At 39.0% G+C, this 25,071-nt stretch overlaps 1 protein-coding gene across 6 annotated transcripts in view; it reads left to right on the plus strand.

Moving 5' to 3' along the window:
* Positions 1–21,700, plus strand: part of HADHB (hydroxyacyl-CoA dehydrogenase trifunctional multienzyme complex subunit beta) — a 42,617-nt gene extending 20,917 nt beyond the window's left edge. For all 6 annotated transcript variants that reach the window (XM_055327111.1, XM_055327115.1, XM_055327114.1 and 3 more), the window contains 11 exons: positions 1,902–2,001; positions 10,563–10,650; positions 12,217–12,404; positions 12,727–12,907; positions 14,016–14,137; positions 16,637–16,716; positions 16,794–16,841; positions 17,751–17,838; positions 18,164–18,238; positions 18,595–18,759; positions 20,827–21,700. In XM_055327111.1, coding sequence (XP_055183086.1) covers positions 1,902–2,001; positions 10,563–10,650; positions 12,217–12,404; positions 12,727–12,907; positions 14,016–14,137; positions 16,637–16,716; positions 16,794–16,841; positions 17,751–17,838; positions 18,164–18,238; positions 18,595–18,759; positions 20,827–20,862 — 1,171 coding nt within the window. In that variant the 3' untranslated portion in view covers positions 20,863–21,700. The remainder of the gene's footprint in view (positions 1–1,901; positions 2,002–10,562; positions 10,651–12,216; positions 12,405–12,726; positions 12,908–14,015; positions 14,138–16,636; positions 16,717–16,793; positions 16,842–17,750; positions 17,839–18,163; positions 18,239–18,594; positions 18,760–20,826) is intronic.
* The last annotated feature ends 3,371 nt before the right edge of the window (positions 21,701–25,071 follow it).

Here is a 25,071-nt window from a genome sequence, read left to right on the forward strand (position 1 = left end):
CCTGAGGTATAATTTGCATATAATAAAATGCACAGATTTAAGTGTGTAGTTTGAGGAGTTCTGACAAATGTATGTTTCTGGTTTTGATATCTATTCCATTAGTCTTTGAATGCTGTCTTATTTTTGGGACAAAAAATAGCAGTGAGGTTCACTTTGTACTTGCCTTGTCTTAGACCTGGCTTCAGTCGTTTTTTTTTAAAATTGATTTTTGGGATGCCTGGCTGGCTTAGTTGGTAGAGGATGGGACTCCTGATCTTGGGATTATTAGTTCAAGACCCATGTTGGGTGGAGAGATTACTTAAAAATAAAATCTTAATGAATGAATGAATGAATCCTTTAATGGGCAATGGCATTTAGAAACCAAGTCTGAGGAGCACCTGGGTGGCTTATTCAGTTAAGCATCTGCCTTCGGCTCAGGTCATGATCCCAGGGTCCTGGGACTGAGTCCTGTTTCGGGCTCTCTGCTCAGTGGGGAACCTGTTTATCCCTCTCCCTCTGCCTGCTGCTCTGCCGACTTGTGGTTTCTCTGTCAAATAAATAAAATCTTTTTTTTTTTTAAGATTTTATTCATTTTTTTATTCATGAAGACACAGAGAGGCAGAGACCCAGGCAAAGAGAAGCAGGCTCCATCCAGGGAGCCCGATGTGGGACTTGATCCCAGGACTCCAAGATCATGCCCTAGGCCGAAGGCAGACACTGAACTGCTGAGCCACCCAGGCATCCTCAAATAAATAAAATCTTAAAAAAGAAAGAAAGAAACCAAGTCTGAGTTCAAGATGGGCTCATTTCTTTCCTACTGGAGACTGGAATGTTACTGCTTTTAGTCTCTATCCGTGGCCAGAGCTAGACAGGTATGCATGTGTGTGTGTGTATAGCTTAAATCATATGTTTATATTGATATTCCAAATTTAAATTTAATATACCTGGGATATTACCTCCACTCTTTGATTTTATATCTCTTTTTTCCTCTTTTGAATAGGTTCCTTTTTTTTTCCCCCCTAAGATCTTATTTATTTACTCATGAGAGAGGCAGAGACATAGGCAGAGGGAGAAGCAGGCTCCATGCTGGGAGCCCGATGCGGGACTCGATCCCTGATCCTGGGATCGCACCCTGAGCCTAATGCAGATGCTCAACCGCTGAGCCACCCAGGCGTCCCTAAAACTTAGATTCTTACTAACATTACTGTGTTTATGTATGTTTTATCTTTGTCCAAATTATTTTTGATTCTTCTTATTTAACTTTTCATTACCAATTGAACATCAAATGTTATTTATTTTTAAAAAGATTTTATTTTGAGAGAGAGAGCATACATGTGCTTGAGTAGGGGTAGAGGCAGAAGGAGAGAAAGAATCACAAGCGGGCTTCACGGTGAGTGCAGAGCCGGTTATAAGGCTCGATTTCACAACCCAGAGGTCATGACCTGAACTGGAATTAAGAGTCAGACATGAAACTGACCGAGCCACCCAGGTGCCCCTAAATGTTGACTTTATAAATTATTCATTCATTTCTTCTTTGATAAGGTGTCACATGCTTGTTGAATTAAGGAAAAGATATAGTCTCTTTTTGGGACGCCTGGGTGGCTCAGTGGTTTAGCGCCTGGCTTTGGCCCAGGGTGTGATCCTGGAGTCTGGGGATTGAGTTCCACATTGAGCTCCCTGCATGGAGTCTGCTTCTCCCTCTGCCTATGTCTCTGCCTCTCTCTCTCTCTCTCTCTCTCTCTCTCTCTCTCTCTCTCGAATAAATAAATAATATCTTAAAAAAAAAAGATACAGTCTCTTTTAAATTCGAAGCTAACCTTTTAAAAGAAGTACAGTGTTTTATCTGATGATCTATGGCACTATCTTGATGTATGAAATGCTTTGTTTTTTTTTTTTTTTTTGCTTTGGACTTCTACTCTCAGGGGTTTGTTGCACCGGACCAATGTCCCAAAGGATGTTGTTGATTATATCATCTTTGGCACAGTTATACAGGAAGTGAAAACTAGCAATGTGGCTAGAGAGGTGAGTAAAACAAACTTTATAGTGTTCAAAGAGATTAATAGGAGAATCAACTTAAATTTCAATTAACAGAATTATTCTTTAAAAGTTATTAAAATTTATTAAAGCTATATTTGACTTCAAATGTGACTTTATAATTTGAATAATGAATGTTATTTAATATTTAAGAGTATCATAAATTGAATGACATGCTATCCTAGTATATATTTATTCTATACCATAAATCAAGTCAATTATTTGAGCGGCTTTGGGATATATGTTCATTTGTTTCTTAGAATAATAGAACTTATGGCAAAGTATGGCTAAAGTGACTTTTAGTGCAGAGATAAAAAGCTTCTAGGACAAACAGAAACTAAAAAGAATTTGTTGTCATCAAACCAGCCCTACAAGAAATATTAAAAGGGATCCTTTAAGTGAAGAGAGAGCCCAAAAGTAACATAAACCAGAAAGGAACAGAGACAATACACAGAAATAATGACTTTACATGTAATACAGTGGCACTAAATTCATATTTTCAATAATTACTCTGAATGTAAATGGGCTAAATGCTCCAGTCAAAAGACATAGTATCAGATTGGATAAAAAAGTAAGACCCATCGATATGCTGTCTGCAAGAGACTCATTTTAGACCCAAAGACACCTCCAGATTTAAGGTGAGGGGATGGAAAACCGTTTATCATTCTAATGGACATCAAAAGAAAGCTGGGGTGATGATCCTTGTATCAGACAAATTAGATTTTAAACCAAAGACTGTGGGCAGCCCCGGTGGCCCAGCGGTTTGGCGCCGCCTGCAGCCCAGGGTGTGATCCTGGAGACCCAGGATCGAGTCCCACATCGGGCTCCTTGCAGGGAGCCTGCTTCTCCCTCAGCCTGTGTCTCTGCCTCTCTCTCTCTGTGTGTGTGTCTCTCATGAATAAATAAATAAAATCTTTAAAAAAAATAAAAATAAATAAACCAAAGACTATAATAAGAGGTGAGGAAGGATACTATATCATAAAGGATCTATCCAATAAGAAGATCAAGAATTGTAAATATTTATGTCCCTAACATGGTACAGCCAGTTATATAAGCCAATTAATAACAAAATTAAAAAAACATATCGGTAATAATATAATAGTAATAGACTTTTACACCCTACTCACTGCAATCAAAAGATCATCTAAGCTGAAGATTGACAAGGAAAAGGGGCTTTGAATGACACATTGGACCAAATAGACTTCACAGATATATATTCAGAACATTCTATCCTAAAACAACAGAATACACATTCTTCTCGAGTGCACATGAAACATACTCCAGAATAGATCACATACTGGGTCACAAATCAGGTCTCAACTGGTACCAACAAATTGGGATCATTCCCTACATATTTTCAGACCACAATGTTCTGAAACTGGAACTGAGTCACAAGAGGAAATTTGGAAAGAACTCAAATACATGGAGGCTAAAGAGCATCCTACTAAAAAATGAATGGGTCAATGAAGAAATTAAAGAAGAATTAAAAAACTCATGGAAACAAATGAAAATGAAAGCACAACTGTTCAAAACTTTTGGGATGCAGCAAAGGTGGTCCTAAGAGGTAAGTATATAGCAATACAAGCCTTTCTCAGAAAAAAAGAAAGGTCTCAAATACACAGCCTAACCTTACATCTAAAGGAGCTGGAGAAAGAACAGCAAATAAAGCCTAAACCTAGTAGAAGAGGAGAATTAAAGAATAGAAATCAGTGAAATAGAAACCAAAAGAACAGTAGAAAAGATCAACAAAACTAAGAGCCAGTTCTTTCGAAGAGTAAGATTGATAAACCCCTGGCCAGACTTATCAAAAAGAAAAGAGAAAGTACCCAAATAAATAAAATCATGGATGAAGGAGGAGAGGTCAGAGCCAACACTGAAGAAATACAATTATAAGAACATATTATGAGCAACTATATGCCAACAAATTAGGTAATTTGGAAGAAATGGATGCATTCCTAGAGATGTATAAACTACCAAGACTGAAACAGGAAGAAATAGGAAACCTGAACAGACCCATAACTAGCAAGGAAATTAAAGCAGTAATCAAAAACCTTCTAACAGAGTCCAGGGTCAGATGGCTTGCCAAGGTAATTCTACCAAACAGTTAAAGAAAAATTAATATCTTTTCTTTTGAAGCCATTTCAAAAAATAGGAATAAAAGGAAAACTTCCAAACTTTTTCAATGAGGCCAGCATTGCCTTGATCCCAAAACCAGACAAAGACCCCAGTAAAAGGGAGAATTACAGACCAATATCCATGAACATGGATGCCAAAATCTCACCAAAATACTAGTCAGTAGGATCCAACAGTACATTGAAAGGATTTTTTACCACGGCCAAGTAGGACTTCTTCCTTGGCTGCAAGGGTGGTTCAACATCTGCAAATCAATGTGTGATACACTACATTAATAAAAGAACCGCCAAGAATCATATCCTCTCAGTAGATGCAGAAAAAGCGTTTGACAAAGAACAGCATCCTTTTTTGATTAAAATTCTTCACAGTGAAAAAAAAAATTCTTCACAATGTGGGGATAGAGGGAATATACCTCAATATCATAAAAACCATATACAAAAAGCCCACAGTGAATATCATTCCCAGCAGGGAAAAACAGAGCTTTTCCGCTAAGGTCAGGAACACAGCAAGGATGTCCACTATCACCACTGCTGTTCAGCATAACAGAGCTAGAAATCCTAGCCTCACCAATCAGACAACAAAAAAATAAAGGACATCTGAATCAGCAAAGAAGTCAAATTCTCATTCTTTGCAGATGACATGATACTCTATTTGGAAAACCCAAAAGACTCAGACCCCAAAATTCCTAGAACTCATATAGGAATTCAGCAAAGTGGCAGGATATGAAATCATTGCACAGAAATCAGTTACATTTCTATACACTAACAATGAGACAGAAGGAGAAATTAAGGAGTCAATCCTGTTTACAATTGCACCAACAACCATAAGATACCTAGGAATAAACCTAATGAAAGAGTCAAAACATCTGTACTCAGGGGATGCCTGGGTGGCTCAGCGGTTTGGAGCCTGCCTTTGGCCCAGGGGGCGATCCTGGAGTCCTGGGATCGAGTCCCACATTGGGCTCCCGACATTGGAGCCTGCTTCTCCCTCTGCCTGTGTCTGCCCCCCCACCGTGTCTATCATAAATAAATAAATAAATAAATAAATAAATAAATAAATAAATAAATAAATAAATAAATAAATAAATAAATCTTAAAAAAAAAAAGATCTGTACTCAGAAAACTAGAGTACTCAAAAAACTAGAATACTCATGAAAGAAAGTAAACAAGACACAAAGAAATAGAAAAACATTCCATGCTCACAGATTGGAAAACCAAATATTGTTAAAATGTCTGTGCTACCTAGAGCAATCTATATGTTCAGTGCAATTTCTATCAAAATAACCATCAACTTACTTCACAGAGTTAGAACAAATAATACTAAAATTTGTATGGAACCAGAACAGCCAAAGGAATGTTGAAAAAGAAAACCAAAACTGATGGCATCACAATTCTGGACTTCATGTTGTATTACAAAGCTGTAGTCATCAAGACAGTATTGTACCAGTGCAAAAACAGACATTAGATCAATGGAACAGAATAGAGAATCTAGAAATGGACCCTCAACTCTGGTCAACTAATCTTTGACAAAGCAGGAAAGAATATCCAATGGAAAAAAGTCTCTCCAGCAAATGATGTTGGGAAAATTGGAAAGCCACATGCAGAAGAATGAAACTGGATCATTTCCTCACACCATATACAAAAATAGACTCAAAATAGATGAGAGAAGACCTAAATATGCGACAGGAATCCATCAAAATCCAGAGGATGCTGTACTTTGCCAAACACTTTTTCTGCATCTGTTGAGATCATATGGTTCCTGTCCTTTATTTTGGAGAACATAGGCAGTAACCTCTTTGACCTCAGCTGCAGCAACTTCTTGCTAGACATGTCTCCAAGGACAAGGGAAACAGGCAAAAATGAACTATGGGGACTTCATCAAGATAAAAATCTTTTGGGGATCCCTGGGTGGTGCAGCGGTTTGGCGCCTGCCTTTGGCCCAGGGCGTGATCCTGGAGACCCGGGATCGAGTCCCACATCGGGCTCCCGGTGCATGGAGCCTGCTTCTCCCTCTGTGTCCCTGCCCCCCCCCCCCCTCTCTCTCCATCTCTATGAATAAATAAAATCTTTAAAAAAAAAAGATAAAAATGTTTTGCACAGCAAAGAATACAGTCGACAAAACAGCCTACAGAATGAGAGAAGATATTTGCAAATGGCACATCATATAAAGGGCTAGTATCAAATATCTTTAAAGAACTTATTAAATCCAACATCCAAAGAACAAATAATCTAATCAGGAAATGGGCAGAAGACATGAACAGACATTTCTCCAAAGAAAACATAACAAATGGCCAACAGACACAGGAAAAAATGCTCAACATCACTCAACATCAGGGAAATCCAAATCAAAACCACGAGATACCACCTCACACCAGTCAAAATGGCTAAAATGAAGTCAGGAAATGACAGATGTTGGTGAGGATATAGAAAAAGGGAAGCTCTTTTACACAGTTGCTGAGAATGCAAACTGGTATAGCCACTCTGGAAAACAGTATGGAGGTTCCTCCAAAAGTTGAAAATAGTTACCCTATGAGCCACCAATTGCACTACTGGGTATTAACTCCAAAAATATCTAAGTGATCTGAAGGAGTGCCTACACCCCAGTGTTTATAGCAGCAGTGTTCACGATAGCCAAACTATGGAAAGAGCCAAGATATCCATCAATAGATGAATGGATAAAAATGATGTGGTATGTACATATGTACACACACACACATACACAGACTAGCCATAAAAAAAAAATCTTTATTTGCAATGATGTGGATGGAAGTAGAGGTTATTATGCTAAGTGAATTAAGTAAATCAGAGAAAGACAATATCTCACAAATATAAATTTTAAGAAACAAAATAGGAAAAAAAAGAAACAAAATAGGATCATAGGGGAAGAGTTAAAAAGGATGAAAACAGAGAGGGAGACAAATATAAAAGACTCTTAATCATAGGAAGCAAACAGGGTCACTGGAGGGCAGAGGGTGGGAGATTGGGGTAACAGGGTGATGGACATTAAGGAGGGCATGTGATATAATGAGCACTGGGTGTTATATACAACTGATGAATCACTGAACTCTACCTCTGACACCAGTATGTAGAATAATTGAATTTAAATATAAATGTTGAAAAGGAAAAAAAAATGACTTTTGGTAATTTTATTGTGGCTACTAATTAACTTAAAATTTCAACATCATGCAAAGAACTTATTTCATAACATTGTTTTTGTTGGAAGCAGCCTTTCTTATTCATTTATTTCCATTAACTAGATGACACATAGGGTGTGGTTTTTTAAAACAATTTCACAGGAGTTTACTTTTACCCTAGTTGGCATAGCTCCAGGCAGTGTTTATTGGTGGCAACTGAGATAATAAGACCTTGAAACTTCAGCGACATACTCTACAGGGATTTCATAGTGAACAGTCCAAACACATTTTCTGGGTTGTGTTTCAATTTCTGTGATTGTTTGGATAAAGTTGACTCCCAAGCACATCACAGTGCACTAAGCATTCTGTTTGTTTGCAGTTTTGTGCCTGCCATATCACTGTGTTCAGTACGGCTGTATGGGCAATGATGTCCATCACTGTCAGGAGGGAAAATGAGCACACTGAAAGTATTGGTTCTGCCCCCCAGTTTTACCTGCCAGTAAATGTTAACATTGCTGAAGGTCTGACATTCCCTAAACCTACAGAATCAACTGTATAATGTTAGAGAGGCCGGGAAGAATTAAGAACACAAAGGATTTTTGGGTTTTTTTTCCCCATTCTGATTTTTTTTTTGTTTTGTTTTTCCTTAGGCTTTCACATTTCTAACTGTGTTGAATATGACAATTTTATGACTGCATCAAGCTATTCATAATATATTTTCAACTTCTATATTCTGAAAGAAACAAAATAACTCTTACAAGAGTCCTTGAAAAGTAAATACTGTTTCAGTTTTCTCCGTGCTTCTTTTCTATCCTAATCTGTAAAGCCATCATGTTTCTCCCTAAATTTTGTCTGAAGATTTTATATCTGTATGGCAAATCTCAGCTATTAATTGACCAGCAGTAACTTCCCTCTCCCTGCCCTATACTAATACCAGTTGCATTGTGGTCCTGGTGATTTTTGTAGTGGCTTCAAGGAAAGGCAGTGTTGGGGGCTATGTTACAAGGATCTCTCTTTATAGTTGTATTGTAACCTAAAAGTTATGTGACTTCCAGCTAGAAAACTTTTTAAGAACCTGTTATCTGTATTAATAATGTTCATAGGAAAAAAAAATAATGTTCATAGGAAATCCTAAAGGTTCTGATGCTGAGTTCCCATGAGCCTGACTTTACTGAAAGGCCTCTGCTTATTTCTTTGCTCTCCTACTTAACTAAAAGGCATCTTCCCCCTTTTCCCTTAGTATGCTTATCTAGAGCCTAGGCTTACTTGAGAGCTGTTCAAGCTTTAAATAGAAGCATGTGGACAGGATTCACCAGAAACCACTTCTATTTAAAGCTCTTTCAGTTCTAAGAGCCAGCTGGGGCCAAGGGTGTGACACATGCTACAAAGGACCTTGTGAGGATTAGGCCGTGCGACCTGAGCGCCCTTTACCCTTGCCCCACTGGTGTGTTCTCCTCCCCCACCCCTTGGAGATTTGCTGTTTTGCTCCTTTTGAATTAGGTCTACATAGGCTGGTGTGCCATTGCCAGGGTATAGTGTTCAGCAAAGCACGTTGGGTACTTCGTATTGAGACTACCAGGAAAGATAAGAATAAGGTTATGTTGCATGTATACTACTGTGACACACTTCTATTTCTATAGATGATGGAATATAGGGAGTGTAAGTATAATAGTAAAAGTCAGTGAAGAAACATGGACTCTCGGGTGCCTGGGTGGCTCGGTCGGTTAAGTGTCTGTCTTTGGCTCAGGTCATCATCCCAGGGTCCTGGGATTGAGCCCTGTCAGGCTCCCTATTCAGCGTGGAGTCTGGTTCTTCTCCCTCCTCCTGCCTCTCCCCTGGCTTGTGCCCTATCTATCTCACTCTCAAGTAAATACATCTTAAAAAGAAAGAAACACGGAGCCTCCTTAATCTAGACTTTGGAAACATGTTTACTTTACCAAATTACCAGAAATCTTGGATTCTGAGGACAGTTAGTTTCAGAAAAAGGCCACTAAAAAAGAATTCCTTTAAAGGGAACCCAAATCTCATGGTAGATAGTGGTGGTAGTGGTTGGGGTGGGGACAGTGAGAGTATTATTTTTTAAAGTATAACATTAATATTATAAAAATATTGTATCTGTGCATTTTTTTATATATGCAAAAATGGAATCAGGCATTGTTTGATTTTTTTTAGCAGCATAATTTGCCTCAATTAATAGTACAATGAAATAATAGATGTCTTCATTTCATGTTTGACACTTACTGTGCCATCATAATAGAGGCCATTTTGCAAGATGAATGGAGTGCCTCAGTTCTTGTCAATACCCCTCAAGTTGTTCTCTTTTGAAACACCTGTTGTGTCATCATCCTGGACAGTTTTCTCTTTTTCTAGTTATTTAGCGGGTCTCACTCTTATTTGTCAGAGGCTCACTTGGGGCTCATGCGGTTTTGCAAAGTTTCTTTCATCAACTTGAACTCCTGCGTACTGGCAAGTTTTCCAGTTTGACTTTGCATTGGATCTACAGTGTGCTGTGTGAAATATGGGATGGTCACTAAGACCAACTGGCAGTGAGAGGAATGAGCAGAGAGTGGGCAGAGACCTGAGTGGGAATTTTGCTTATGAGTCGTTCTTTAGGAATCGCTTTCTAGGGGCTCCTGGGTAGCTCAGTTAAGCATTTGCCTTCGGCTCAGGTCATGATCCTAGGGTCCTGGGATCGAGTCCCACATTGGGCTCTCTGCTCTGCAGGGAGCCTGCTTCTCCCCTTCCCTCTGCTGCTCTCCCTCCTTGTGCTTACTCGCTGTTTGTCAAATAAATCTTAAAAAAAAAAAAAATCACTTTCTGGTTTGATGACTTGTGCTTTGCCACCAAGCCTTTCTTACGACTATAGGAGCAGAGATTGTGAGGGATCCTACTCCATGATATGTTTCATCATTACACCAAGTGTATTTAACAGTTTATTACTGTATTTGAAAATTTAAATTAAAATCAAATTATATATTGATATCCTTGAAGGCTTGGAGCAATGCTTGACTAAGAAGTTAGGTGACATAGAAGGGTGTTGTAGCCTGTTTACCACACTAGACACCGGCTGTCAAGAATTTTGCAGTGTTTGTTAATTAATGGTACATGAAAAATGAGTAAGCCATTTCTGTGATGGGTTTAATTTTATTCTGTATATTACTCTATAGAATATTAACTTCAAACCGTTTTCTGATTTACCACAAAGAGAACTGGTGCTCAAAGCATCATTTACAGGTAGTACTTTTTTTTAGAAATGACCATTTCATTCATGTATTTCCTGAAGGCTGCCCTTGGAGCTGGCTTCTCTGATAAGACTCCTGCTCACACTGTCACCATGGCCTGCATCTCTGCCAACCAAGCCATGACCACAGGTATGTTTACTTGAAAATGGAAGGTACTTGATTGTTTGCATGATCATACAGTACTTTTAAAGAAGATTTATTTATTTATTTTAGAGAGAGAGAGAGCCTAACTCAGGGTTAGGGCCAGGGGGATAGGGAGAGAGTCTCAAGCAGGTCCCATGCTGAGTGCAGAATCTGACACGGGATGATCCCATGACCAAGAGATCACAACCTGAGCTGGAACCCAAGAGTTGGACACCTAACTATACCACCCAGACACCCCATAAAAAAGTACTCTTAACAGAAGCAAAGGATTAGCAAAGATCTCTAAATTTGACTCGTTTTTTAAAAATAAGGTCACATTTAACATTTTTTATTTTGACAGTATTTCTCAACCTTTTTCTTTCTCTCTGTACCTGCGGGACATAGCCATTCATGTAGTTTCTCCACCAGTAATGTGGCTGGCCACAACAGGGATTACCAGCTAGAAAAGTATTATTTCTAGGAAGGTGTTTTTGGGTTTGAGGCATGAATAATTTATAATCTGCTAGATTTTAAAGTTAGGAAATTCTGTGTGCTCTCTTAATAACACGAAGGCCAGCTCAGGTAGCCTACCTCATGAGTGGCAGAGAATGATGCCAGAGGCAGTGATTAGGGGTATTCACCATTCTATGATGCATGTGACAACTTCCAGATAGAGCAACAGAATACTTGCCAGTGGCCATAAACACGAAGGGGGGCTGCCTTACATCTTCAAAAGCCAGACTTTCTCAAGTTTGTAGTAGAAATTCCCATTGTAGACAAAAAAAAAAGGAAAGAAAGAAAGAAAGAAAGAAAGAAAGAAAGAAAGAAAGAAAGAAAGAAAGAAAAAAGAAAACTAAACCTCGGAGTTTATAAAATCTGCATAATGTTCTGGTATAGAATATGATTTGTTTGAGAGTTGATCCAATGGATATTTCCAGAAGCTGGTGTCTACAAGGTCTTTCCTTTAGTGCATTGAATATAGTTTAGTCATTCAAAAAAGTTATCTTAATCCCTTTGAAAAGATGAAAACCAGGGCACCTGGGTGGCTCCGTCGCTTAAACTTCTGACTCTTGGTTTCAGTTCCGATCATGATCTTCAGGTTGTGAGATAAAGCCCCACATTGGGCTCTGCACTCAGTGGGGAGTCTGCTGGAGATTCTCTCTCTCACGCCCTCTCTGCTCCTTATCCTGCTTGCATGCATGTGCACACTCTCAGATAAAGAAATAAAATATTTTTTAAAAGGGGGGAGGGGGAAGACTGGGCGGCTCAGTGGTTTGGCGCCTGCCTTTGGCCCAGGGCATGATCCTGGAGTCCCGGGATCAAGTCCTGCATTTGGCTCCCTACATAGAACCTGCTTCTCTCTCTGCCTGTGTCTCTGCCTCTCTCTCTCCCTGTGTCTTTCATGAATAAATAAATACAAATCTTTTAAAATTTTTTTTAAAAAGATGAAAAGCTTAATTATAGATGTTATATAATGCTGTCCTATAGTTTTTTAATGAAGAAGCTTAAATTATCAGTGGTCTGTTAATTTCTGCAAAAGATGTTCATATACATATCACCTATACCCTGTAGGTGTTGGCTTGATCGCTTCTGGGCAGTGTGATGTGGTTGTGGCAGGTGGTGTAGAGTTAATGTCTGATGTCCCTATTCGTCATTCAAGGAAAATGAGGAAAATGATGCTTGATCTCAATAAGGCCAAGACTCTGGGTCAACGACTATCTTTACTCTCAAAATTCAGATTGAATTTCCTGTCACCTGAGGTAAGATTGTGAACTCTTATATAAAGACCTGTTTCCAAAGCATCCCACTGCAAAGATCTAGATTTAGGTAAGACAGCATGGGGTCAGTTATGCTTTAGTAGTTGTAGATTCTGTTAATTACAGGGAAGGGATAATTATTTGCTCAAGATGGGGATAAAAAAATATTATAGTTAGAAAATTTGAATTTGTGAGCCCTCCTTGGAGATGCCCTGCTCACAAAAAGCTTCTTCCATCTTGGTCTTGATTGACTTTCTCAGATAATTCTAGGTGTGGTATAACACCTGTTGACAGCATACCTGATGCTATATGGCTCCTTTCTCAGCTCCCTGCCGTGGCTGAGTTCTCCACCAGTGAGACCATGGGCCACTCTGCAGACCGGCTAGCCGCTGCCTTTGCTGTTTCTCGAGCGGACCAGGATGAGTACGCACTGCGCTCGCACAGCCTTGCCAAGAAGGCACAGGATGAAGGACTCCTGTCTGATATTGTACCCTTCAAAGTACCAGGTAAAATGGTTTGCTCAACTTTGTAAAGGAGAATGCTTTGTGCCACTTGTTAGAGAGTTCTGAATTGCTTCTAAAATTTCAAAAGTCCTGAATGATTTTTCAGTAAGTATTTTGGTTCTGTTTCCAGAATAGTCATTCTTAAACATGGAGTCAAGTTTCAATTTATGTTAACAGTAGGTCAGTGTTTCAAAAAAGTTTTTTTTTCTTTTAAGATTTTAGTTAGTTATTCATGAGAAACAGAGAGAGGCAGAGACATAGGCAGAGGAAGAGGCAGGCTCCATGCAGGGAGCCCAATGTGGGACTTGATCCCAGGACCCCAGGATCATGCCTTGGGCCGAAGGCAGATGCTTAACCGCTGAGCCACCCAGGCGTCCCAAAAAAGTTTTTGTAAGAGTCTGCTTTTAGGTCTTCCTGCTATATTTTAGTTCTTATGTATATGCCTATTTTAAAAATTCTTCCTTCATATGATTTCTATATAGAATAGCCAAATGTGAATGAATATCTTATTTTATTTTATTTTATTTTATTTTATTTTATTCTATTTGATTTCATTTCATTTTATTTTATTTATTTTATTTATTTATTTATTTTATTTTAATGAGTGACACACAGAGAGAGGCAGAGACATAGGCAGAGGGAGAAGCAGGCTCCATGCAGGGAGCCCAATGCTGGGACTTGATCCCGGGTCCCTAGGATCATGTCCTGGGCCGAAGGCAGGCGCTAAACCGCTGAGCCACCCAGAGATCCCCATGAATGAATATCTTAAGAAAGTAGGGTGTTCTTCTTTTGTTAGATCATTTATATTATTTCCCAGATGTCTTAAGAGTATAGTTTAAGTGTGCCTAGCTGGCTCAGTTGGTAGAGCATGCGACTCTTGATCTCAGGGCTCTCAATCAAGCCTCACATTGGGCGTAGAAATTACTTAAAAAGAATAAAATCTTTTTTAAAAAAGTACAGTTTTAAATTTGATAGTGTCTTGAGAACTATAACAGACTTTCAGTAATAACATTTTACATTTCATTTGTCATAACTTTTAGGACCTGTTTCTCTAGAGAAGATATATAAAGCTTATCGTTTCTTAGACTGAAGAAGTTCATGTTTTTTGTAGGAAAAGATACAGTTACCAAAGATAATGGCATTCGTCCTTCTTCTCTGGAGCAAATGGCCAAACTAAAACCTGCATTCATCAAGCCCTATGGCACGGTGACAGCTGCAAATTCTTCTTTCCTGGTAACTATGTTGTGCTCTATGTGTTCACTGGTAACCTTCACATTTGTGGTCTCAACAGAAAAACCTAAAGTAGATCTATTTTTATGTATCATGAATAGAAGCATAAAAATATAGTTATTATAAAAATATTAAAATGGAATCATTAAAAAAATGGAATTCTGCCTTAAGGCCTTTGGAGTCACTTGATCCAGCCACCATTCTGATTCAAAAAGCTTTTCTCTTCAGGCATTTAATCAGAAAACTTTGATTAGCTATGCTAGGCACTGGAGATAGAAAGGCCAGTGATTGTAATGCAGCAAGAAGGTGCGGTGGTGGCAGTAAGCATAGGCTAACAGAAGACATGAGACCGGAAGAGCCCAGGAGGCTCCTCAGAGGAGGCAGCATTTGAGCAGCAAATCTTGAAGGAAGGGTACAAGCCAATTCAAGAAGTGTAATAAATACATTCTAAGTAAAAGGAATAGCAAAGAGGTATGAGAACAAGGTTTTCTTTGGGGAGAAGCTTGGTTGGAGCATAGGATATAAATTTGAGTTGTATAAGATGTAGAAACTAGGCAGAGAGAGTGACAAGATATCTCTTCTAGCTCTGATTGTTAGAAAAATGATGCTTTCAGGGTGCCTGGGTGATGCAGTTGGTTAAGCATCTGACTTGGTTTCAGCTCAGATCCTGATCTCAGGGTTGTGGGATTGAGCCCTGCATCAGACTCTGTGCTCATCCCAGAATCTACTTGAGATTCTCTCTTCCTGTGTCCCTCCCCAAGTGTGTGTCCTTTCTCTTTCTCTTATCTCTCTCTCTCCATCCCCCCTCAGATCTTAAAAAAAAAAAATATGATGCTTTCTACTGGCCCTCAAATTATTTTCCTGTAAGCAGTTTCTATAAGCATTTCCTATAAACATATGGAATAAATATATCTACCCTCATATTTTATGGTGGTGGTTGTTTTGGTCATCTGCATGTAGCTTCATATCCTTCTTTGGGTTTTTGGCTTCTCCTTAATTAAACATTCCTATGGATTATGCTTCTGCTCGTAAGAGGTGGTTTCTCTTCTTCTGCTACTTTGGGGCAGTCTTCTAGATATAGTCCAATTGGTCAATGTTTCTTTTACAATATATCTTCCATACCTGGGCACACAGTCTGGAAACATGGGCATATGTTGACATATTTGACTTTGTTAAGTGACTGCTTAACGCCCACTCTTGGGCTAGGGGAAGGGTGCCTGGAGTCGTTCCAACAGGATGGTGTACCACCCTGTTAAACCTGAGTGGTGAAGGACTGGTTAAATAATCATTTATCCAAAACTGAATTGAATGATATAGAGCCATATGGGCTGGGCTCTACTCCTACCAGATCTGAACCCCCCTGATTACTTCCGGGGTATGCTAAAGATGTATGTTTATTCACTGAAAGTCAGAAACACATATCATCAGAGGCAGCACATAACAGATACATGGGTTTTGGGGAATGTGTTAATGCACCACATTCATTGCAACTTTGCACAATAGCACATTGTATTGATGTCATGTCCATAAACTATTTATTGTGTATAGGTTATGTTTCCAGGCTTTATGGCCCCTCTGTTGGTGGTAGCTTCTTAGTCTCTTCAGAGCTTCTTTGTCTCTTCAGGGTTACTAAATAAAAATACTGTAGAATGTGGTAAAAATTGTTTTGATGTCCCAAACTCTCAAGTAGTGAATTTTTGAATTTTTTTTTTTTTGAGCTCTTTCTTTTGAAGTCATGGTAAAGGGCTTTTTTCCAATGGTAGCTCTTTCTCTGAGCTTCTTGATTGTCAGTTAAGGAAAAGCATGTGGGGTGTGTCCAAGGAGGGAAAACCATGGTTCTGATGTTCTCAGCTACCAACCTGTTTCTTCTTCCATCTCACCTCAAAGCCTGTATTTCCTTCCATAAGCAGGAAGCAGCTCAGAAACAGTCCATAGGGTGCCTGGATGGCTCAGCGGTTGAGCATTTGTCTTTGGCTCAGGGTGTGATCCCGGGGCCCTGAGATGGAGTCCCACATCGGACTCCCCACAGGGAGCCTGTTTCTCCCTCTGCCTATGTCTCTGCCTTTCTTCTCTGTGTCTCTCATGAATAAATAAATAAAATCTTTTAAAAAAAGAAACAAGTCCATAAAATCTAGAAATAAATAAGAAATTGTTTTAATTCATAAGGTTTCTTACCTTCTGTGCTAAAAACAAAAATCTTTTGGCTTAAGCTTATTATGAATACATATTTCTAAAGTTACCTATCCTCTTTGTCCATTTAGAAAATTGTGGTACTTTTAAACAGGTTTTTCTACCTTACTCCTTGAAAAAAATGGGTCAGTGTGGGTTTGAATTGTGAATTAATGATGGATAAAATGAAAAAGGGTTGTTTTGTAAAATCTCTGTGTAAGTATAATTAGTTGGTAGATTCAGGAACACTGCATAGAAAATGAATGTACAGAAAATTCAAGAAAGGCTGAAAAATTTAACGTTATTGCGTTATTGTTCTGCTTAACATTTCAGACCGATGGTGCATCTGCAATGCTGATTATGGCAGAGGAAAAAGCTCTGGCCATGGGTTATAAGCCCAAGGCGTATTTGAGGTAAGGTAAATGTTCAAATAAATTGCCTTGGTTTCTTTATTTTATTACTGAAGCTAACTCCTTTATTTTTCACCTAGGGATTTTGTATATGTGTCTCAAGATCCAAAAGATCAACTTCTACTTGGGTAGGTAGCAGTGTATATCCTTGGGCTATAATCAAAAGTTATTTGGTTACCCACAATTATTATATAGATTTTAAAATACATTAAGTTCTGATAGAGAACAGACAGAGGGTTGATGGAGGGAGGTGGGTGGGGGTTGGGCTAGATGGATGATGGGGGTTAAGGAAGGCACTTTTGATGAGCTCTGGATGTTGTAAGTGATGAATCACTGACTTCAGAAACCAATATTCCACTATGTGTTAACTAACAAAATTTAAGATTTTTTTTAAAGTACATTAAGTTTTGAGTTCATAATTCTTTTGTGTGTTGGATTTTTTTTTGGCGTGTGTGTGTGTGTGTGTGTGTGTTGGCTTCTTAAAAATAATCCTTTATGTTGGCTTATCATTTTAAAGCTTTGGGTTCTTTTTTTTATTTTTTCCTATAGATTTCTACTTATGCATATACAATCTTGTATTATTTTTAAATTAGGATGTCATAAACATTTTTTCATATTGCTGTATTGTCTCTGTAATGGCCTTTTATAAAAGCCCTCTAATATTTGAATTGTCTCCTCCTCCCTCATGGCTCTACCCCCTCCATCATGTCCTTCAAACCATGGTTTGAAGAGCCATCATGCTCTTCCCTGTGTTCTGCCCTTTGCATCGTGTGTTTTTCTAGTTCTTCACATTGTTTGTTCTTCTCTTTCATCGTTCGTTTATTAACTGTGTCCCTTACTCTAGAATATAAACTTCATAGCGACAGAGGCTGTGTCTTCATTTAGTTCACAGTCATAGCCCCCACACTTAATATTTGTGCAGTAGAATCCGAGAATGAGTGGAGGGCATTACAGTACCTTATGTAAAACTCAGCTTGGGGAGTAAGGAGTTCTTAGGTTAAAAATTCTTACGTATTACTTATTTTTTTTCTTTTTAGACCAACATATGCCACTCCAAAAGTTCTGGAAAAAGCAGGATTAACACTGAATGATATTGATGCTTTTGAATTTCATGAAGCATTCTCAGTAAGTTACTTAAAGGATTTATATCATAGGACTGTAATCATAAAAAATGTAGTCTGTTTTTGTGTGGGAGATCTAGGTGTGACTTAGGGAATGAGTAAAACACAAGGAGAGCTTTATATTTGAAGTACTGACCTACACTGTTGGAAGGGGCAAAAAGGGAGGTAATCCAGTGGTACGGTTTTGAAAACAGACCTCTGAGATGATCTCTAGAGGCCCTTCAAAAGTAGCAAGAATGGTTCCTTAGGAAAATTTCACTGAAAAATGATTTTTAAAATCTTAACTTTAATGACAAGGGACATTAATAACAAGGTCCTTTCCCTTGCAGGGTCAGATTTTGGCTAATTTTAAAGCCATGGATTCTGATTGGTTTGCACAAAACTACATGGGTAGAAAAACCAAGGTAAGTGGTTAAAAGTATACTTGAATTTCCAAAGCACTGTAATATTTGGAGTTTAGTTGACTGCTAATAAAAATATGAAGGAGAAACCTGCTCCTTACAAAGAATTTTATATTTCATTAAATGTATTTATTTCTTAGTTGAAGAATAGTTCTTGGAAATTCAGTTCTGGTGTTAGATGAGAAATAAATGGTCCATGGCTTTCAGAATTGACCTAGAATTTCTTTCTTTACAGTAAAATAATATATGATGTGTCTTAGTCATTCTCTCAGTCTCTGTTACCTTCCTGTTGGTAAGAGCCCAGCCTGATGCTTAAGTAAACTCATCATCATATTTGTGTTTGTTTTTGGGGGAGCCAGGTTGGGTCACCTCCTCTGGAGAAGTTTAACAACTGGGGTGGATCGCTGTCCCTGGGACACCCATTTGGAGCTACTGGCTGCCGGTTGGTTATGGCAGCTGCCAACAGATTACGGAAGGAGGGAGGCCAGTATGGCTTAGTGGCTGCCTGTGCAGCTGGTGGGCAGGTACGTCATAGCAGCTTCATAGGCGCTTCTGGAAAGTTGTTTTCTTGGAAACAAAAGAAGCTCATTCAAGCATGTTTCATTTAGTTAACTTTGAAACATTTTTAGAGCAATATTTCTGATGACAGAAAACTAGGGGAAAAAGCTGCCTATTTTGAGGGGGAGAGGGTACAACTTTAATTCAGTTAGTACTTTGGAAGGAGGATAGTTTTTAAACCTAAGTATTTTTCTTCCTAAGATGTTTATATCATTTATTTTTTTTAAGATTTTACCTTATTTATTTGAGAGTGAGCACATGGCAGAGCGGGGGTAAAGAGCAGAAGGGGAGGGAGAGAGAATCCTAAGCAGATTCCTCACTGAGTGTGGAGCCTGAGGTGAAGCTTGAATCTCATGACCCTGAGATCATGACCTGGCTGAAATCAAGAATTGAATGCTTAGCCAACTGAGCCACCCAGGTGCCCCTGTGTTTTTTATTTTTAAAAGGAATACATCCTCATTATGAAAAGTGCAAAAAATCTATAGAAAATAATTAGAATTACCTATTATTCCTCTCAGCAGACACTATCATTATTAACATTTTGGTATATTTTCTCCTTTAATAATAAAATTTTACTCATTTATTTAGTTACCATGAAACCTTATCTATAAAATCTCTCCAAGAAGTAAATTATTTTTCTTGAAAACGAACTTACTTTATTTAATTGGAGAATTCATTTATTTCTTGACAGACACAGCTTCCTACCTGTTACAGCATTTCGCTTTGAGAATAAAATCCAGGAGGAGGGCTGATTATAATCTTCCCCTCCCCCAACACTGATGGAAACAGATAGGGTTTTCTTCCAGATTACAAAAACTTTCTGTTGCTAATCAAGATGAATAAAGGACGCCTGGGTGGCTCAGCGGTTGAGTGTCTGCTTTTAGCTCAGGGTATGATCCTGGGGTTCCAGGATCGAGTCCCACATTGGGCTCCCTGCGTGGAGCCTGCTTCTCTCTCTGCATATGTCTGTATATCTCTCTCTCTGTCTCTCATAGATATATAAATAAAATCTTAAAAAAAAAAGAATAAATAAGGTATATGAGAATTTGAACAGGCTACACTTAAAAACCTTTATTTATGGCTTGCCTCAGAAACTTTGAAGCAATAAACGGTCGGTTATTTGTAGGTTGCAGCATTTTAGACTTCACGATGAAAAGCATTTTTCAGTCCATGTAACTTCATCCACAGAAAACCATAGTTAGGACTGGAGCCCTCCCTTTTATCTTTCTGTGCCAGACTTAATCGAAGGAGATAACCAGTGCACAGTGCTGTGGGGAGTCCACATAGGTTAGGGTCATGTGGTTTTGAGTGTGTGTTCCTTGATAGTTCATCTAGCACAGAGTAGAACACGATACTGGATGCTTTTGTGGATGAAGAATACCACCCAGCACCATTGTTCTAGAGGTTTATAGTATGGTGATGGAGAGAGATAATATACCTTAGGAAGTAGGTTGAACTTGGCATTGTTTTATCAAGAGCCGAATGCATGATACAAACAGAACTAGATTAGAGGAGGAATCCGGTATTTTGGATCTATAATAGGGTTCTCAGCTTTGGCTCTGTTAACATTTTGGGCCAGGTAATTCTTTGTGGTGGGGGGTTGTATTCTGTGTTGTAGGATGGTTTGTTTTTGTTTTAAGATTTACTTATTTTTAGTGAGTATGAGCAGCAGGAGGGGCAGAGGAAAAGAGAGAGAAGCAGACTCCCCACCAAGTGTGGAGCCCAACTCAGGGTTTTGTCTTACCATCTTGAGATTGTGACCCAAGCCAAAATCAAGAGTCTGACACTCAACCAACTGAGCTACCCCAGCATCCTGTGTTGTAGGATGTTTAGCATGATCTCTACCCACTAGATGCCGGTAGCAGCCTCCCCTTCCCCATACACCCATAAGATCACACAGTGTTTGAAAGACAGAGCCAGGATCAAATTCTGTAGCCTGTACTTTTCCAGTTTTTCTGTTTTGTCTAAGGACTGGCTAGATTCTTCACCTTTTCTTGCTCTAATTGAACTCTTTCCCCCCCCCTCCTTTACAGGGCCATGCTATGATTGTGGAAGCTTATCCAAAATAATGATAAAGAAGAGGTGACCTGGAGTTTTTGTGCAACACTCGCACTAGGCAATGCCATTCCAATGCATTACTAAATGACATCCATAGTTCCTAGCTCCTCTTAGGAAAACACAATTTGTGGCCTTCTGTTAAATACTTTGCAATTTAGCCTTGCTAATGTTCTGAGCTTTCCAGTAATCATGGCTTACTGCTTTTTCAGGGATTTCTTAGTCACCACAATCATACAGTGATAATGTTTAAGCAATTATTTGGGGGCTCTGTTTTCATTAAATACAGTGGTTGCAATTTGGGAAAGAGGTTAGCTGAGATTTGGTATCATCTTTGTAACATTTGCAACTTATACTCTTTCCTGTTTGTGACCTAAAGATAAGCGTTTTCTATAAAATACAAACCAATGTGCCTAAAGAAACTTAATTATGGGAAGGTAATTCAGAATTTAAATGTCACTGAATACCTAGAGTAAATGTTTAGATGTATAAATATCCTGTTAACCTTAATAAAGTGAGGAAGTATCAAAGAACTATTGGCCTTATTTTTTCTTTTTTTTTTTTTTACTAGAAGTAAAGGGTGGTTCTCTTGGCTGGGGGACAGATTTTGTCTTTACTAATTTATAACTTCTCCCCATCCTAGTAGTCAACCATCAGGTTGCTAGGAATATAAAGAGGGTTCTACTTTAGAATAACACCTTTTTCCCCCATTGCTCCATGGAAGTAAATTTATTTCACTGTTTGGAAATGTCTGTTGCCAGGATTTGCTTAAAGTGTAAAGAAATTTTAAAATTTTGTTTAAAATCTCTTTGTTTTTATTGTGCATTAAATATACGCTAGTGCTTTGAAGAAGCTCAGGTCTCAGTTATGGTCATTTATGTGAATGTTGCTTACATCTCTGAAGGTCACTGGTAATCAGAATCTTCCTCTGGTTCAGGACAGATTAGACAAAGGAGTAAGTACTAACCACTTAGCAGGGTATTTGAGACTCCGAGCATCATTTCCCCATGATTTCATTGGTCATTTAAACATAATGAGTTTTTGGGATCCCTGGGTGGCGCAGCGGTTTAGCGCCTGCCTTTGGCCCAGGGCACGATCCTGGAGACTCGGGATCGAATCCCACGTCGGGCTCCCGGTGCGTGGAGCCTGCTTCTCCCTCTGCCTGTGTGTCTGCCTCTCTCTCTCTCTCTGTGACTATCATAAATAAATAAAAAAATTTAAAAATAATAAAAAAAACATAATGAGTTTTTAATAGTGAAAACCAATATATTTATAAAGATATCATAAAATTGAACTCTAGATAAATATGAAAGGTAAAAACTTTTAAAACAATTTTTTTAAGATTTTATTTATTTGAAAGAGAGCGAGAGAGTGCACGAGCAGTCAGGAGGGGCAAAGGGAGAAGGAGAAGCAGAGTCTCTGCTGATCAGGGAGCCCAATGTGGGGCTCAGTCCCTGGACCCTGAGATCATGACCTGAGCTGAAGGCAGATACTTAACCAACTGAGCCACGCAGGCACCCCACAAATGGGCAAAGAATTTAAATAGGCATTTCTCTAAAAAAGATATACAGATGGCCAAGAAACACATGAAAAGATGTTAAGCATCAGTAGTCATTAGGGAAATGCAAATCAAAACTACTCTGTGATACCACCTCACATCTATTAAGATGTCTACTGTCAAAAAAACAAATAGTACGTGGTGGGGGAAATGTGGGGAAGCCAGAGCCTTTGTGCAGTCGCTAGGGAAAACAGTATGACAGATCCCCAAGAAATTAAAAATAGAATTACTATATGATCTAGCAACTCTAGGTATCTAGCCAAAAGAATTGAAAGCAGAGCCTCAGGGAGATTCGTACACTCCTATTCATAGCAGCATGATTCACAATAGCCAATGGGGAAAGCAAACCAAATGTCCACTGACAGTTGAATGTATGTTTACATTAGTAGAATACTACGCAACCTTGGAAATGAAGGCAGTACTGTCCTGCTACAACACGGATGAGCCCTGAGGACATTCTGCTAAGTGAGATAAAACCATACAAATACCGTATGGTTCTATTTGTATAAGGTATACAAAGTCATCACATTCAGAAAGTAGAATGATGGTTACTAGGAATTAGAGTAGGGAGAATGGGGAGTTAGTAGGTACAGAATTTCAGGTTTTTTTTTTTTTTTTTTTTTTTTTTTTAAGATTTTATTCATGAGAGACAGAGGCAGAGACACAGGCAGAGGGAGAAGCAGGCTCCATGCAGGGATCCTGACGTGGGACTCGATCCCCGGTCTCCAGCATCAGGTCTTGGGCTGAAGGTGGCACTAAACCGCTGAGCCACCCGGGCTGCCCCAGAATTTCAGTTTTGATGAAAGATGGGTTCTGGAGATTGGTTGAATAGCAGTGTATATGTATTTATCATTACTGAACTGTATACTTAAAAATGGTTAAAATGGTAAATTTCATGTTTCACCACACAAAAATTTTTTTTAAAGATTTTATTTATTAGAGCATGAGTAGGAGAGGGGCAGAGGGGGAAGAAGAAGCAGACTTCTTGCTGAGCAGGGAGTCCCACATGGGGCTCCATCCCATGACCCTGGGATCATGACCTGAGCCAAAGGCAGGTGCCATAACCATCTGAGCCACCGAAGTGCCCCCCCGCCAAAAAAATTGTTTTAATGGCATGTTGAAAACATTCAGATCAGAAGTTAGCTCTGGATGGGAGGCAGTGGGATTGGATTGGAGAGGGCTTCAGCGGTGTTGCTAAAGTTCTGTTTCTGCAGTTGAGTCACTGGTTCACCCAACTTGATGTCAGCTATATGTTATTTTTAAACATTCTCTATGTGTCAGAGAAAGCTGAGCTGTTTTCAGTAGCACGACTGCTATGAAGACCACCCTTGGCTGTGGTGATTGTAGGTGCCTCCATCTAAAGTAGACATTGCTATTGGTTCTCAGCTATCTCAAACTGGTTATGCTGTTCTTAAAGATCTCAACTTAAATGCTTCTCTTTTCATATAAAACTTTAACTAGACCCTCTTCCAAATAACCATTTTGGAGTGGAGCCTTCATTTGCCTCCATCTTTCATTCAAACTTCAGAAGTGTGTTTCCTCACTGCTCCCCCCCCCCCCCCCACCTGTTTGCTTCTCAGAGTCTCTGATTCTGAGTCGAAGTCTGTGTTCTTTCTGTGTGGTCTGTATAGTTCATTCAGTAAATACTGAGTGTCTGTTATGTGTTAAGCATATTTTAGTTGCTGAAGCTATAGCAATCAGCAAAACAAATTCTTGCCCCCTTTGCCACCCATCTTTGCAGAGAAAAGAATCTTAATCCTCAGCCTATCTCCCTTCTTGCTTGTGGTTTATTTTCTCCAGGACTCTCCAAATTCCTGTCTCTCGAAGAGTGAAAAGCAGCAGCAGGTCCCCCAAGTCTTCCTCTGGAATTTAACAGATGACTCGGAGGCCCTCTGCTGTCTGCTGTGGCTTTTCTTGGACTCTAGACTTTTTCAGTGAAGTGGGATCACTGAGAGGAAATGGGAGAATGTGGGGATGGAAGGACAAACTGAGTAGAAATAGGATTCTGAAAAGAAATGCATTATTGGGAAAGAAAGCATGTAGACATGTTGGCAATGTGTGTGGCAGCACTCAACTAGGAGCCCCTTTCCCCTCCACACTTCAGGGATTGTCAGTGATCAGACAAAATTGATTCCCAAAACGATTCCAAAAAGGTGCTTCAGAGCTTCCTCAGGAACTCCTAAGGTAGTCCACCATTCTGTACAACAATCTCAATTCCAGGGGATATTTTGTTTGTGTTACTTTGCTTGTCAGGTTTCTATTTTTAAATACACAAAATGTTCAGAAGAACTTTTTCAAAGTCACTTTTTTTCCTAATATAAAAATACATGCTCATTGTAAAAAAAAATTTAAATAATATTGATAAAAAATGAACAATCCAGTAGAGATACCGCCCCACTGTTGATATTTTGATCTCTCTCTTCCTCAATGCACACATATTTGTATGGACACAAATGGATCCAATTTTGGTAGGCACCAGAATTGGCTAGTGTAGTGCTGTTCTGGAACACTTTTGTCTTACTTAGCTGTATAGCCTAAAGGTTTTTCCTTATCGGGTGTAGCTGTATATCACCATTTTTAATGACCTTATAGCATTCCTTTGGTATATATGTCCTAATTTGTTTTACCAAGTGCCTCTTTTTTGAGCATTTAAACACACTCGAAT

This window comes from Nyctereutes procyonoides, unplaced genomic scaffold (assembly GCF_905146905.1).
Source record: "Nyctereutes procyonoides isolate TBG_1078 unplaced genomic scaffold, NYPRO_anot_genome, whole genome shotgun sequence".
Taxonomy (NCBI): domain Eukaryota; kingdom Metazoa; phylum Chordata; class Mammalia; order Carnivora; family Canidae; genus Nyctereutes; species Nyctereutes procyonoides.